The sequence below is a fragment of the Channa argus genome, chromosome 17, assembly GCF_033026475.1.
Source record: "Channa argus isolate prfri chromosome 17, Channa argus male v1.0, whole genome shotgun sequence".
In the NCBI taxonomy this organism is placed as follows: domain Eukaryota; kingdom Metazoa; phylum Chordata; class Actinopteri; order Anabantiformes; family Channidae; genus Channa; species Channa argus.
Window position 1 is genome coordinate 12,494,766 of NC_090213.1, and position 16,976 is coordinate 12,511,741.

The 16,976-nt window shown below is 39.8% G+C and overlaps 1 protein-coding gene across 14 annotated transcripts in view; it reads right to left on the minus strand.

The window, feature by feature from the left end:
* The window catches only part of map7b (microtubule-associated protein 7b), a 24,215-nt gene continuing 7,239 nt past the window's right edge, over positions 1–16,976 (minus strand). For 3 of the 14 annotated variants that reach the window (XM_067482613.1, XM_067482605.1, XM_067482615.1), the window contains exons 2-20: positions 12,235–12,411; positions 12,066–12,143; positions 11,263–11,426; positions 10,406–10,523; positions 9,856–9,957; positions 9,018–9,128; positions 8,431–8,526; positions 7,289–7,408; positions 6,091–6,266; positions 5,281–5,417; positions 4,873–5,117; positions 4,610–4,760; positions 4,319–4,487; positions 4,109–4,213; positions 3,973–4,023; positions 3,853–3,886; positions 3,602–3,719; positions 2,660–2,838; positions 1–1,781 (exon numbers count right to left, since the gene is read on the minus strand). In XM_067482613.1, the coding sequence (XP_067338714.1) occupies positions 1,771–1,781; positions 2,660–2,838; positions 3,602–3,719; positions 3,853–3,886; positions 3,973–4,023; positions 4,109–4,213; positions 4,319–4,487; positions 4,610–4,760; positions 4,873–5,117; positions 5,281–5,417; positions 6,091–6,266; positions 7,289–7,408; positions 8,431–8,526; positions 9,018–9,128; positions 9,856–9,957; positions 10,406–10,523; positions 11,263–11,426; positions 12,066–12,143; positions 12,235–12,411 (2,342 nt within the window). In that variant the 3' untranslated portion in view covers positions 1–1,770. Of the gene's footprint in view, positions 1,782–2,659; positions 2,839–3,601; positions 3,720–3,852; positions 3,887–3,972; positions 4,024–4,108; positions 4,214–4,318; positions 4,488–4,609; positions 4,761–4,872; positions 5,118–5,280; positions 5,418–6,090; positions 6,267–7,288; positions 7,409–8,430; positions 8,527–9,017; positions 9,129–9,855; positions 9,958–10,405; positions 10,524–11,262; positions 11,427–12,065; positions 12,144–12,234; positions 12,412–16,976 lie in introns of those variants that run through there. The other 11 variants (XM_067482606.1, XM_067482607.1, XM_067482610.1 and 8 more) reach the window with 11 other exon arrangements.

Consider the following 16,976-nt stretch of genomic DNA (forward strand, 5'->3'; position numbering starts at 1 on the left):
TGATGAGGTAATCAATTGAAAAAGTTTTATTTACTTGCCAAACAGTACAGCCTGTACAGTTGTACAAATATTTCAGTTTACAGTGCCTTTTAATAACTCATCCCAAAGCCCTTTCCCCTGAAGTGAAGGAATTAGTGTTGAGAGCACTGTGGTCAGTCTTATTAAAATATATTGACTTTCTTCTATACATAATTTGAGATATGTATAATGTATTTTAAAATGAGCTTCTGTAAAGCATTTTATTTGCATGCTAAATCAAACTACGTACTACTGGCAAATACCAGCACTTCATAACCAAGACAGTTAATATTTCTGTTTCCCATTTTTGTACTGCTAGATTTAAACAATGAGAAAACAAAGTGCAAAGATTTCAGAACCAAATGGCAAGAGAGCATTGAAAATTATAGTAGTGTACTGGAATTGTTGGGTTCTACTGGTTACATCACCTTTAGCCTTTCTAAGAGGAAAGCTGTATTAAGGACAAACTCTGAGGTCACACTGACAAACAGTCCTAACATTTAATTATGATCTTTTATATAGTTATCAGTTATAACATAAATCAAGAAAATAACCACTGGAGGGTTTGAGCAAGTGGCCAGAATTTGAAAGCTCATACACAAAATGCATATTTTCATTTCAGTGAGTACAAACAAATCACCTTATTCTTTCGACAACAAAGTAAGGCAAACTTCAACATTAGCAGCATTTCTTCTTAAACCCTTGAAGAAAAAAAGTTTGTAAATTAATATCAGAAAATCATTTTAATCTATTTTGTATTTACTTGGCCAAAACAAGGGTTCACATGCAACAAGAGGCCACAAAGCTACAGGAAGGTCCTTCAAACTCAGAGCTACAAAGTGTGACAGGATGTATGATGCAGCTATGAAAGGGTAACTAGGTTAAAAAAAAAAAAAGGGCAGGACTTGGTGCCAAAGCATTTTTTTGAGAACAAAAAGAATCACATTTCATCTGTACAGCAATTCAAATAAACAAAACACAATAGTTTATACCATAATTTTTAAGTATCTGAGAGGACAGTATTTCCATGGTTATTTAACTTAGACTTCATGATACATCACCCAGTAATAATCTCTAGTCTTAAACACAGTAGACACTTCAAAATATATTACACAAAACTTTCCTGTAGTTTAAACATCTTCATGCACTGATATTGTTCCTGTATCCCATTTCCTCTTCAAAAGAAATTTTACAACATGAGAATTATAAAGTTCCAGTTTAACACATGCACACATGTTAATGAAACCTTGAAATTCTGAGCCTGTTATAACCTCACACTGCTGATTCTGTCAATTCTACAATATCGTCTACATAAACAACTTCAAGCATCACCACTGATCTCAAATTACATTATAATTAGTCTCTCATTCACACTCACACAAATGTCAAGAGATGGAATTGCTGTTTGATATCTACCGATAAATTAGGGACATCAGAATCAGGTAGTTGGGGCTGTACACCGAACATTACAAGCAAGTGTAAAATGTTCAGAGCCAGAGAGACGATCTGTTCCCAGAGAGTCTGTTGAGAGAAAAGCATCTTCACTCTGGAGTTACTTTATGGAGATCTTTGGAGATGCCGTTTTTGGAAAATGGCTGCACTGCTTGTCTGTCATGTAAGTGCGAGAAAGTAAGCTTCTGAAGCTGCGGGTCCCTCCTTTGATCGAGGGCAACAGCTTTGTGTTTCTCCACCTCTCTGAGCACCTCTCTTCTCATCTCTTTGTAAGTGGAATCATCTCAGTCTAACAGGACATCAAGCAACATCTATAAACCAAGGGCAACAAACAAACAAGTTAAAAATCAAGCTCTTCAGATAGTATTATTATCTAGTATTATAAATAAAACATATGCCTTAACTTGTCCTTGTACTAGTATTACCATTGTATCTATGTAGTACATGTACTCCTGTATGTTGGGTCACTAAAATACCTCTTCTAATAATAGAAATTAAACAATAAAAGTAAATTAAGTTGACATTTTTATCTGATAACGAGGGTACAACATTCAAAGTAATAAAAGGCGACAAAAATGGTAAACAGACAGTGATGATGATGTAAAAAAAGAAAGTATAATTTCAATGTAGACCCAGATAAAGCATTATACAGAAGTGACACATCTTCACTTCATTACAAGCCAGATCTCTTCTTCATCACATTAAGTCATATTTCTGTATATTCCAAATCTGTCACAGAGTACTTAAAAATAAAAAAAATCTGTTGGTTTAATGTTGCCCTTGCATACATTTCGAGGACTTGAGAGACTTTTTAGAGGTCTAAATCAAAGCAGCATCTGTCACAATGTTATTTCTCCAATGTTTAAAACTTTGGATCCTACATTTCCCATGATGGAACTCAGACTCTCATCGGACCATCCCCACTGGAGAAATGTGTGTCTTTTTGAGTTTTGATACATTATAACCCTGATGCTGTTATCACTATGACCCTATATGAATTATAAAAGCTCCCTGCGGAGTCACACTGTTTCTTGACAGCTTGGGTAGTGATTTTCTCTGAAGCACAGTATTATCAAATCAGATTTATAACAAATGATTAAAGATAAAAGCAGTGACTACAGTAAAATATATACTTCTTCTTGAGAAGATTATGTAGTAGAAGAAGAAAAAAAAAAAAGTGTTTACTGACCTGGTCCCTGTTGGGCTGATATATCCTCTATTCCACTCAGAGGCTTTAGGAGACCATTCTCCCTGAAGGCTATGATAGGAACTCTCTCCTCCTGCTGCTGCTGCTGCTCCTCTCCCTCAGGAGGAGACAATCTGGAATGTGAAGGCAGTACAATCACCTCTTCAAACTCCCCGTTTTCCCTGGAAAAACACAAAGATGAGTGGAAAACAGTTTCAAAAAGAAGTTACCCTTTTTTACATTTCATTTATGAACTCAGGAGAATATCTACAGACTATGGTCCAGATATTTTCTGGAGTTGCTATTTTACACCTGGAGCACTTGTCAGGAGATGAACCATGTGATGCATGATGAGTACTGAGGCGAGTATAGTACAATGAGATGTAAGTATTACCTCACAAATGAGAATGTGTGTTCAATGTGATGTGTGCAAAGGGCAGTGCCTAGGTAGGTTGTGTAGGGGAGCTGCAGAAATCACAGTTATGTTTACAGTACATCAAAGATTATATTCAATCAAGTCTTGTGCTCTTCCCTGAATAGCTTTCACAATGTCAATGTGTGCCCTTATCGACAGATGTTCATGTATCTCACTGTCATTGTATTCATACAAATAAATGCTGTGCTTCACCATCGGGTGTTTGTATTTGTTTGCTTGCACAGTAATTGCAGGATATAGACGTCATAAACACGACTGCTCGCTCGTCGTGAATTGTCCAGATAATTACCTGCTCTATTTACACATGTGCTCAATTGGATATTATCTGGACTTTGCACTAGGGAGCTGGCTGGGTGAAATCTACATAATATCTGGGTCAACTAACTAGGGCATTTGCATTCTTACATGCAGGAATAATATCTGGATAAACTCAGGATTACTGTCCACATCCAAAAGGGTCAATAACAACAATGAGATACGTTTGCTGTGATGCTACTCTACAACTCTACCTCTGGTCAGGATGGATCAGTGGTTCAGTGCTGCAGTTTGGGCTAGAGTCAGGTTGGTGACTGTTGCTGCTGCTGTTTTGTGTTGGCGATACAGTCACTGCAGAAGGAGCAGGAGTCACTGATGGTGAGGAAAAAAAATCAACACAGCAGTAAGACACAACTACTGCAGGTGTTTTTTAAGGTCTAAAGTAAAAAAGGTATTTCTGCCATATATAATAAAGAGACAAAATACGATTATAGAAAAAAGTTACCAGAATTTTCTCCATTCCTGTTAGGAATAACTTTCTAGAGATGGAAAAATAAAAAAAGTTATGAACACAGGAAAAACATGCCGTTAATTTGATTTCGTTTGCTTTACTTTTGGCTTTTACCTTCTCTGCTGTGTCTGAACGTCTTGTTCTTTTCATGATCTCCTCCAGACGCTGGTGATTAGAAAAACAAAAAAAGAGCTTGTAGTTACACTGTACATTTGAAACAATTATAGAATATAACATGAGCGTGCGTCACCTTTTTTCTCTCAAGGCGCTCAGCCTCTTCTTTCTGGAAGTGTTTCTCTCTCTCCTTCCTAAGTCGCTCTGCCTCCTCTCTCTGCCGAGACTCCTCTTCCTCTTTCTAAAGCACAAACACACAGGTCTACTGGGTTTGCTTGGAAGGGTTTGGTAAGTTTATTCTTTAGTTTAAATTTAAAAAAATGTTTAAGTGAAGACTTTCTCTGACCTGTTTTTGAAGACTTTCTGCCTCCTCTCTCTCCTTTTGAAGTTTCTCTTCCTCTGCCTTTCTCTCCTCCTCCTCTTTCCTTCTCCTCTCCTCCAACTGCTGCTGAATCTCCTCCTCCCTCTTCGCTCGCTCCTCTGCCTTTCTGCGAGCCATCTCTTCCTTTGCTAACCTGTCCAGACAGGCAAAAGATTCAAAGTCAAGTATGAAAACATACACAAATCTTCTGCATCATCCATCCACCTACACTCTTTCCAGATCTCACACATATTCACACAGACAAAGGCAGTGTACCTCGACTGCTCCTCCTGCAGCCTCCGCTCCTCCTCCTCTCTCTCCCTTTGCTCGCGGGCCAGCCGCCTTTTCTCAGTCAGGATGCGACTTGCTTCCTCTGGATCAGTTGTACCAGCTGAGGGCCTCTGGCCTGGAGGACTACTTACACTCTCTAAAAGACATCATAAAAGGGGATTCTAACCCACGGTTTTTATTAGCAAATAAAAACTTAACCTAAACTTTAACCAACCAGGCTAGATGTGAGCTGTTGTTTGGAAACTCACCGCTGGCTGCTGGTGGTGTTGTTAGCGTCTGCTCGGCTGAGGTCTTGTTCTGACCCAGCGGCTGAGGTCGAGGTTTAAGAGGACTAAGAACCTGCGCCTTCTCTTCCTGTTGGATTCTGGTGGGCGTTGGTGGTCGGGGGCTCTGAGGTGTAATCCTTACAGGACGAATGTTTCCGGGGTCTTCTGCCCCCGGAGACTTAAGCAGCTTCGGCGTGGGGGGACGTCCTGCTGGCTTCTGGGGAGACCTGTTTGCCGGAGGAAGAGAAGCATTTAGTAACAAATTACAAATTTAAAGCAAATATGCCATATCATTATTTATACATCTCTCTACTCCCAGTTATCCACAACATCGCTCTACAACTCTGTACACACTTCATTTTGGGGCTAACATGGGCACTATTCTCCTACCTGCCAGGGGAGGGTGCTGTAAACTTGATGTTCCTCTTGCCTGGAGAAGAGGAGCGTTTGTTGGGGGGCAAACTCAGAATGGGAGCCAGTGGGAGTGATAGGTTGCTCCATGACTTCCTGACATTATCAGGATCCTTCTGCAATTGGTGCCGGGGATTACAGAGAAAACAATACATCATTCAAAACGAGCAGAAATTTTCCACTTAATCAGGACTCAGGTAGGACAGCACTGTCACTGCAATCGCTGCTAACAAAAAAGTCCTTGGCAACAGACAAGTAATCAGCTGCTCTACTGACATCAGCAGAAGATGATCAGTAACAGGATTAGACTCTGACAGGATTCCTCTGGCCTTGCATAGCCTATGGATAAAAGCCCTATCCGTTGACAAAATTAAAAATTTACATTTTGTATGCCCTCACATCACTGAGCTCACTGGTACTATGTTGGATGGTACTGGTACACTATGCATCAATCTGTTTGGATACAGTAATTCTTATGGGATGTGTCTGTGGGTCAGTGTTTAGGATACAGTACATAAGATAATGTTCTAAAACCTTAATGGCTTAAGCTTTGACACACACGTGTGTGATCTTATATATTGTGATTATTCTGGGACATCAAAATAAAAGACAAGAAAAAGTTTTCTAAAAGTAACATGAAAACAAACCAATAAAAAAAAAAAAACAGGATGAAATAAAGTAGTACCGAAAGCTGAAACTGCACATTCAGCTAGATATTTAATACCAGCACTGAAAAAAAGGAAACATCAGTCTTGAGATATTCATTAAAACAAAAGGTGCATGTTTAACCTTGGTGGTTCCTGTGGTCCTCCTGCGTGGGACATTGGAGGAGGACGAGCCTGTCTCCCGGCTGAGGCTCCTCTCCTGGCTGCGGCAGTAAGGAATCGGCTGGCCCTGCAGGGTCTTGAAGGACATGGAACCCATGGGGTGGCAAGACACTGAGCGAGGACAAACAGGCATGGCTACTGTGATGTACGAGGTGGGAGGTTGGCGTGTTTTGAGGAGGGTATAGATCAGGACAGTTTGAGGATTTGTGGGACACCAGTAAGGATTTGATAAGTTGGAGCATGGAGCAAAAGATAATGCAGGAGAGGAAGAAATATAAAGGATGTGAGATGAATTAAAAAGAAAGGCCATGGGTTTGGGAAGACCAATAGAAAAGTGTGAGGAATGAATGTTTGGTAAAAACAGAAGAAGAAAAAGAAAGCATTAGTGCTACTGACTGGAGAACTGCCGTTATCATAATGCAACCATCACTTGGGCACTATGTGTTAAGGGAGTTAATTAATGGCACACTTTTAATTGGGCCGGTTATTTGTGTTAAAGGTTAAAGAAAATAAACACTTAAACCATTAACGTCTGTGGAATGCTGTTATGTAAAGTACAAATTATACAACCATGTTCGTTTCACTTTTTTGCATTAATAGTTTGAGGTGTGTGGACAGAATTGGTGCATTTCCTCCTGTGCAAAAGGTCCCAAGTGTTGGAAGAATTTCTACTCTAAAAAAAGTTACTATTAGCAAAAATGTTGGACCCGGCACCACACACAAGAATTGAGCATCAGTAAAAGACAAAGAAAACACATGCAAGAGGTGCATCTTCATAAAGCATTGCACTCTAGACAATACTATAGTGTACAAAAAAAAAAAAAAATTAGTTTCTATAGCAACAATAGAGGAAAAGAGGGAATACTTCCTGAACAGCTTACCGGTGAGTGTGAGTGTGTGTGTGTTTGAGAGAAAGAGAGAGAGAGCTTTGACCGCCTGATACAGGCTGGTGAAGGGCTCTTCAGATGTGTAATGCTTTAAGTCTGGGCAAATCTGATTAGCATCTGAAACACTTTTGGTCAAGAGAGAAAAGAAATAGCCAAAATACTTTAAGCGCTCTGTGCTGCTAGTGTGATGTCTTTTCATGAACATTCAATGTGTCCCTCAATATGGACCATTAATGGCAGTAGATAGCTGTAAGAGCAACACATGCTTTTTACCCATTTGTTCTCCAGACAGACTCATGGCACTGCAACTTCGGGCCAGGTAGGAGTGCGTCGGCTGCTGCAGGCGGTTCACAATATTGCTCTCCCATGGTGTCAGTGGAAGACGGCGTAGCCCTGAACACATGCATGTGACATTTGAGATTTGATGACTAAAACTATTAACTGCCCACAGATTAGACTAAGCAATCATTCAAAGCAGATTATAAACAATTTATAATTACAGTGTGTTACCCATGCCTTCTCTCCACTGCACATGGTGTAGGTGAGAGCTAGAGTGAAGTTGTAACCATGCACCTACACCTGTATGCAGCAGACTGTTAATTATGAGGAGTAACAAACAGCCTGAAGTGAAGGGCAAACACAGGGAGGAGAGCATTACGGCAAACAGTGCAAAATAAAAGACCTAAACAGTATTAAAATGTGTCTTTATGAAGCTTGCTTCAAGAGCCTGATTTGCAAAAAACAAAACAAAACAAAGAAACGAAGAAAGAGACACAGGAGTTCATTCAGCAAAACATCCAGCATTACTCGCTCTGATAATGAAGCAAAGTGGAAGGTTGCAGGTTTTAGTGTGGATGGCAAAGATACGACTGGGCTGGAAACTGTACAGACACTCTGATTCTCAGTCAGGATAAAAGTAGCATACAGTGTTCCCACAAAAACAAAAAGATTATCCTAGAAAGGATTAGAAAAAGGGGTCAGGCTAGAGGGGGAAAAATAAAAAACAATCTTGATCCGTCTAATGAAACACACATAAGTGCAAAAACATGCATGCATGCAGATAGACTGTATGTTAGACTGCAGACATATGATTTGATATTTCTACTGTAATATTGTGGATCACATCAGTCTCTAATAGTGCCAGTATTTAAACTATTCTAATAATCCATTTAAAATGTATCAGACTCTTAAATCCCTTTAGACATTTACAGATATACAGTATGAATGCATGAAAATGTGATTGGACTGCATAGCTATAGCTACACATTCATCATCATTCATCTGTTATGTTTTTCAATGAGACAATACACTGTATAGTCATGATTTCTGAACGGTTTCCAGCCCATTATCTTTTTGCTTTGCAGCACAGTGTGTAGCAATAATTATGCAATCTTCAAAAGATTCCCAGAAGACACCTGTGTTTTTGTGGTGGGTGGTCTTTCCCTGGTGTAGGAGGGGTTTGGACTGAGCTTTGCTAATGACAGGAGAGGAGGCTGTTCTCATCTGTAAACCTGTCAGCAGTAATGGACAAAATATACTAAACATTAGTTTGACATTTTGGGATTTTTGCTTTCCTACAGAGACTTCGATGAGAGGTTTTGTCTCCCTTAAGTATGAAGCTATGGCCAACACCTTATTTTATAATTAAGGAAACGTGGGTAAACAGCTTTGTCCAACAGTAACAAACAACTGTAAAGCTCACATATTAGCACACTGTATCTTGTTAGTTGATACTATGCAAAAACCCAAATATAAAAATTATTAATGTGCATTTACACTCTATGCTCGTTGCATATGAACTTGAGGGATTCCTTGTATACAGCTATGAAATATCCTTAAACATACCTTTTCACACATCAACAATTTTACTTTTTTTGACAGGTAAAAAAAAGTTTAAAAGTGCTTATATGTGACCTGTAACCTTTGATCTTACGTTAATACAAAATTAAGTTAAACAATTTTAACAATTATAAGTGTTGGTGTATAACTTTCATTTCATTACCTCGGTCCGGTGAGTGTAGGAGTGTGGCAGAGGAGGACGAGAGGCGCTTGGTAATGACAGGGTCTGCATGTTTGGATAAATTCATCGTGGACACTGACCTCCTGTCAGTATCTACAAAGAAGAATCATGATAAAAGCAAATTAATTACTGAGGTGATTAACTTCATGACAGAAAGAGGAGAAAGAGACCTGTAGACAACAGGAAATGTGAAGTAGATGTCACGCCATATTAACTGTTGGGGGAGGTGGGTGCAATCTTGTGAAATTTCTGCATATGAGATGGAGGCTGTGTTTTGACTCAGCATTGTCACAGTAAATCAGTGCCCCTGCCATAGTAGGTCAGCAGGGTACGGTAGGGTCTCTTTTCTTCATCTTCATCTCTTATCCATGAAATTTGAACAATATAAACAAATTTTAAGTCTAACATTGATCATAAAATGGTGCCTGCATCCCTCAGCAGTTAACGGGACATGGCATAACTTCACACCGAAGAGTTATTCTAGTCTATAAGCTCTGGTTACATCAGATTAGATATTAAAAAAACTGTGGCAAAAAATGTTTCTACAGGGAAAAATATTAGACCATGGATTAGTACCAAATGGGTCTTATGTCATCTAAAAATGAAGCTAAAATGATGGGAATGAACAATCCTAGAATGTAACTTCAGGTCACAAACTGAATTGCTACATCCAAATAAGACAACAACTACTAATCATGCCATTCACATTGGCCTACATTTACACTAACTCCAGTGTGTTTAAACAACGCTGTCCAGTTACAGAGCTAAAGCCATCAGTCTAACAGCAGCCTGCTAAGTGACACAGTGCAATAATATTCACAATGAGAGGTCATTCCATATCTGCTGCAGAGACTGAAAGCACTCTGCATGTGCTCCAGTCCAGCAAGGTCGAGTGGACAGAGGAAAGCCGACTCGACAAAACCTGGACCAAAAAGGGAAAGGACAATGGTAGAGAAACAAAAAGCAGAGAGGAGGTAGCGGGAGATCCCAGAGAGAAGGTGGAGGAGAGAGAGAGAGAAAACAAGTGAGGGAGCGGTTGAGTGTTGGAAAAAGAGAGAGAGAGAGACACAGAGAGAGGAAGGACAGGGTGTGAGTCAGCAGTAACATCAGAAGGCAGCAGATCTGAAAAGTTCAAATATAAACCTTCCAAAACAATACTGACACGCAGAGGCAGGTAGATGCATTTACACAAGAGATAGACTGTAGGACAATCAGGAGGATGAGACCTGACAGCACTGATACAGGAGGAAAAGTGTCTTCACAATACTAAGAATCGGCAAGTTTCTGTGTCACACGACACCGTAAAGACTGTTTCAGTGTCAGACTTCATGTAGGTTCTGTGTGCACTTCTGCGATGTGTCAGAGTATACCAGCGGGTGTGCTAGGAGTGTTCGTGTGCAGTGCCCCTCCCCACGACCAGCGGTTGGGCTTCTGTCTGGTTTTCTGGCTCTTCTCAAACGTCCGATGCATCACTGCCTCATGACGAGCCTTTAGTCACAAAAAACAACAACGGCAGCATCGTCATAGATTCAGCATTGGGGGAGAAAAAAAAAAAAAACACTGGAACAACATTTGCACTAAATGCACACTTTATTATGTTATGCTTATTCTGTAGCCATGAATAAGTATGTTTTGCGTGCAAAATCTAAATACTGATTACCAGTCGGCGTGGTTTCTTTATTTCCGTCTATATTTTTAAAGCTTCAATAAATCCCTAAATCAGAGATTCAAAACAGCCTGTAAGAATTCTTTTTGTGACATGCAAACAAAAGAGACTAAATCCACATTTCCCTATTGTCTGTCAAAGGGAGTCAGCTTTCGGGGGTTGTCCCTTCAGGGGTCACCACAGCACAGTATGTTCTGCACAGTAATTTGGCATGAGTATTTACACCGGATGCCCTTCCTGCCGCAATCCTCCCATTTTATCCGGGACCAGCACCAAGGTGATCCTTGGTGGCTGGGATGGGCCATCTTGTGGGGTGGGATTCGAACCCACAGCCTTCTGTATCCCAACCAAATGCTCTACCAATGAGCCACCAGGCATAAAAACTCATCATAATGAGAGAGGAGTTAGCAGGAGAATTCCAACTCCACTGCACTCAAGAGGGAAAAAGCATATCAAAGGTTTACCAGCCTGTCGGCTCTTGGTTTTTATTACCAATAATAAAACTAATGTTCATGCTCGGATCTTGTGGTGACAGATGTGTATGTGTACACTTGTCAGTACCTTGTCCTCTTCCTGTTTCTGCCTACGTTTCTCCTCCACAGCAGCCCGTCTCTTCTCCTCCTTTATTCTCTGCTCTTCCAACTTTCTCTTCCTCTCCTCCAGGTGCTTCTCATAGTGCTGCCTGGCTCTCTCCTCACGTGCCTGCCACTGGGCCTCTTTGATAGCTGAGGCATAGTACACACACACACACACACACACGCTTAATGATGTGATGCATTAGTGTGCTCACATGTGCTTACATGTTAAGAAATACGAACCATAATCAAAAAGGGCGTAAAATCTTATTCAAAAACACACAAACTTATAGCAGCAGTGTGATGGGTCAGCTATGGATTATGTGACTCTAGGCTTGAGCCCTCAACACAAAGCCCCTTAGCTGGTGCAAGAGGTATGACAACTGCACAATATTATAAACACAAACACAGTTCAGAAAAATAAATAAACAAATAAAAAAAATAGGAACACAAACAGGTCATGACTCCCTAAAACCCATCTGTTACAGCCTGTCACTGAGAGAGTCCTAGAAAACACGCACAGACACACACTTCTAAAACCTGCCACACGGCCTGACCCATTATGTAACATGGGTGCTATAGCAACAGGGGGTGCCTGGCTTCAACCTAGACTTTATGTAACAACCAAAAAAAAAACAAAAACAAAAAAAATATAGCATTTTACCACAGCTGCCAACCATAGTCAGTCATGACATGTTTGGGGAAAGATAAAACAAGTCGCAGGATGCAGGACGCCCCCTCACACAGTAACATACTCTCTACTCTCTGTCACACATACAAAATACCCACCGTTCTGTTTTTCTTGTTCCTCCCGGCGCTCACGGGCCAACCTCTGCCTCTCGTCAATCTTGTTGAAGAGCAATGACTCTGCGGCACAAAGTGATTAAAGAAAGTAAAACCAAGGCTTTGTTATATTGATTTTTTTTTTTAAATTTCCCTTTGTGCAAATGTGACTTACCTGTTTTGGTGGCAGCATTGTTAGTGGGGCTGATGCTGGTGGTGGTGCGACTAGGAGTGGGCGTGGGGATGGGGGTAGGGGTCAGGGTGGGTGTGTAAGTTTGTCCAGAGCCAGAGGAGCTGGGGCGATTGGCTGAAGACGCCCTTCCATCCTCGGATTTGTACTGTGAGAGGGACGCTGGGAAGAAAGACAAACAAGAAGTGTCAATACCTAATTACTTTGTGAAACAGACGAGACGAGAAAGTACAAGAGAAACAGACAGAGAGAAAAACACAGACAATTGAAACTGGAAAACAACATGAGTTATATCAATGAAAGATGATTAAAACAACCTACAACCTGACAGTCTGCAAACTAAATTTTAGAAATGTTACAAGTCTACAAAACATTTCTGCTGCACTGCAGGTTCCCAAGAGCACAGTGGACTCCATTATTCTCAAGTGGCAGATGTTTGTCACAACAAGGACTCTTCCAGTGCTGCTCACCCGGACAAACAGAGCAATCGCAGGAGAAGGGGCTTACTAAGAGAGGTAACCAAGAACCCTATGGTCATTTTGACGGAGCTCCAGAGATGGGACAAAGTGTGGAGATGAGACAAAGTTTCTGAAGGACCACCATCAATGCAGCCCGATCTGGGTTTTATGGCAGAGTGCCTATAACTTTGAAACTTACTGAACAACTTTGGAGAGAATTGAAAATGGTGGTCAGTTCCCATCCAACCTGACTGAACTTCAGAGGATTTGCAAAGGAGAATGACAGAAAATTCCCCAGTCCAGGTGTGCAAGGCATGTTGCATCACACCCAAAAGACACAAGGCTGTAATTGCTGCCAAAGGTGCATACACTGAGCAAAGGGTTTGAATACTAGTACATGTGATTTCAGTTTTTCTATTTAATAAGGAAAAAACAAATTACATCTATATAAATTTATAGACATCTGTTAAATTCTGTGTTACCTTTGTCATTATGGGATACTGAGTGTAGATAAGTGAAGAAAAATGTTTTTAAACAACTGTAGCATCAGGATGCAACATAATAAAATGGAAAAAAGTGAAAAGGGGTCTGGATACTTTCTGAATGCACTGTATACTGTGTTCCCTGTATTCTCAAGCCTTCCCAGTGCGCTGTAGCTTTTGCTCTCAGCGATGTGTTACGTTATTGATTAATAGCACTATAAGGTTAAGTGGAGGCACTTTCAGGTCAACCTCCTGGATACAGTGCTTAACACTGGGCCCTAAGCAGAAACAGATGAGCCAGTTTCAAATGTGATAATAACAATATACATGTCTCTGAGGTCAGGAATCCAAGAACAAACATAATTATGGTAGCAAATATGATACAAACTAATAAGATAATTTGTGTCTTACAACTTAAACTTAGGAAGTTTCATTTAAAGTATGCTGATATGCTCAGCAACTCTTCTGTGTGACTGTGGAGGAGTGAGACACTAGAGTCTCCATAGAGACAGTTCGTCCCAGAAAACTGCTGACCAATTTTATTCAGTTCCCCTAACGAAAACTAAATGAACTAACTAAAAAAGATGGACTTTACGTGAAACAGCACAAGTCACACACCCTGTTGTACATGCCTCTTTCACTCACACACACACACACACACACAACCTTGCTTTTCTGTTTATCTGTTCACTTGAAAGACATGTTGGCTTGGTAGAATAATTAATGATGCCAGCAGAAGAGGAGCAAAGTACACATCTCCTACTCAGGACTATGATCGGACTTTACACTTTAATAAATCAAACTCAAGTGCCTTTTCAATTTTAATCTGACAGGTTTAAATTTGCACAACATCTTTAAAAGATATTCAGCTACATCTTAAAGAATTTTGCATTTGACTCATTGCAATATTAAGATAATAGGCTTATAAGATAATGGTATTTACAGTATGATCCTGAGGACCACTGCATTCAGCCATATGTGTGACACACGTATATATTATATTAAACTAAATTCCAGCTAATTAATTCCAGACAAATAAATTATAAATATTCAATTTTTACCAAAAGATAATGATCTTGAACCACACATTGCTCATCTTACTAAGAAATACAAACAGCATGTTTACTATGTGTGAATGAAAAAGAAAACCCTTGGGTATTTGCCTCAGCACAGAGATGACTTTATGGACTTTTGAGCGTCCGTACAAAGAAAACAAAATGTGAAGGCATAATGATTTTCACTTATTTCTGCATTTTGTGGCATGTGCTTTTAGTGCAACCACACTGAGGTTTTTTTACAGGCTAGACGAAGACATGAAGTCATAGCTGCAGCGGTACTGCATGGCACACAATCTGTGGGACTTCTACAAAAGGTGTGTAAAGTCTACACTACCTCAGATGAACTGGTCTTGATACTGGTTTTATTATGGCTTTTGTTAGAATAGGAAGGCTTGGCTGGGCCAGGTTACAATAATGTCTAGTCTGTGTATTCCCTTCCCTAAAATGATTTTCTTCAAACAAAAGACTGGCTCATTGAGAGAGGATCAAATATTTAACCAGGCTATTATGAATGGCTCTAGAATACAATACCAACATAAACGAGGTGGGATGAACTCTGAATGATAGTTCATGTGCCCATAAATTTGAATAACATTCTCAAAATAAGGAGAACTTTTTGTGTTTGTCAGGTAACTTCTGGAAAGTGATGAAGTGGACAGAGGCAGAATCTCATTACTTAATTTGACAACAACACTTCACTGAAAAGATCTGCAGAGACTCAGCCACACAATTGAAAAAACGTTGCCTTCCATCATAAAGTCTAGCACAGAAACAATGATGCCGAAGAGAACAAGAAAGAGAGACACATAACAGGTCAAGAGAAAGACAACATGTCTCTACTAGAATTGTCTATACTGTATAAAACACATTAACATGTATATAGTACATTTAGTGTTGAAATGTAATGGGGCAGCTGTAGCTCAGTTGGTAAGGCAATCGTCCAGGCAACACGGGGTTAGTGGTTTGATCCCCGGTGCCGGCTATATGTCGAATTGTTTCTGGGCAAGACACTTAACCCCTAACAGCCCATTCCCATCCCCAGCTGTGCAGTGCTGTTCCAAGCCCGGTAGAAATTGGGGAGGGTTACATCAGGAAGGGCATCCGGCTTAAAACTGTGCCAAATCAACATGCGGACAATGATCCGCTGTGGTAACCCTGAACTCACGGGATAAGCTGTAAGGACAAAAAACAAACAACAAAAAAAAAAAAAAAGTGTTGAAATGACGTAGGGTCACCGTTATTCATTTTTAATTTGCTTCCTATGGTTCCAGTTTGATGTCTACATGAACCGTCCTAAACTTCAGTTTTTCTTTTCTGTAATAAAATATTTCTCATGCTGTAGCTGAAAAGCTCCTTCAGATGGCATCACATGGAGGGGTTTTCTGGAGGAGCTGTGTATAAAGTAAACACCCACTCCTACAGAAACGGTGTGTAAATGATTCTTGTGGGAAACTTGGTTCACTGCTGCAGGAAGCAGTAATATAATACAATAATCTATAAACTATGTAATTTGAGCCACACTTTTCTTTATCAAAGTATTTGCACCTATGTATGACACTATACAGTTTTTAGTGATAAAGCAAAAAACTGCAGTGGATGTTAAATGATGCCACCACAGAGTTGTGTGTATAAGATGATTCTTGCCCTGTGAGTAGTGTGTGGCTGTTTCATACAATTTACACACAGTCATTATTTCTGGATTCAAAAGGAGCAGAGTGATGACACAAAATAGACAGTACAAACCAGCACTGATATGCATTACATCAAATACTACAACACCCTAAAAAAATTAAAATTCCCTGAAATCTAATCTCATTACTAATCCCTTTGTTCATGTGTGTCCCAGTCAGACTGAATAAAACAAGGCCTTATGCAGCAGCTGTGAATATAGACCCAACTTTGCTTTGTATTGCCCCATTTCCCAGACAGAGCCTACCAAATACATAGAAAATAGTGAAGGTCAAAGGGCATCCTCTTGATTTTAGTTTGGCTATACCATTACCATGCAAAGTTAATGACTTCAAGAAATAAAGGTTTATAAAACAGACTTAACTAAAGACAGGATATATGCTATATTACTTTAGATACAGGGTTAGACAAGTACTGATTTAGAACTGGTGGATAATAAAACCACTCTGTAAGCTCTCAATGTTGCCATGCCCAAAAGTCCCACAAGACCCCTGATTTAGGGGATGCATTTTTATAGTTATGCTGTGGGGAAAGGAACTATGGATTAATAAAAATGTCATATCAGGCTAAATGCCTGATATGACATTTTTACTTTTGCACCAACAAATTTATGCATTTAAGCGTGATGATTTCTGGTGCAGTTTTGTCCTCCCAGCTACATTCATCTGCTTTAGAGGTCATTAAACAAACAAACCTCAAATAGCAGTGAGAGTATTTGCTTGTGTGCACTAGCGTGACAGTTTAAAAGCCTCTGCAAACACCCCAAAGTCAATTTAATTTGGTGTATGTGCTAGCTCCTGGCAATAAACATTAATAGTGCCTCCAAAGATGACTGATCATCATTTGCTACTTTTACACAATTAAGCTAAATTTAAGTAGTTAAAATTCTCTTCTTATTAAAAACAAGTGACCAACCAAGACATTCTCACAGTTTAAAGCAGTAGTAGTCCTAAAGACTTAGGACAAGTATATGTTTTTTATGTTTGGTTCTACTGAAGTATTAGAATTAATTTAGAGGTGTTTAAATCCATGTTGGTTGA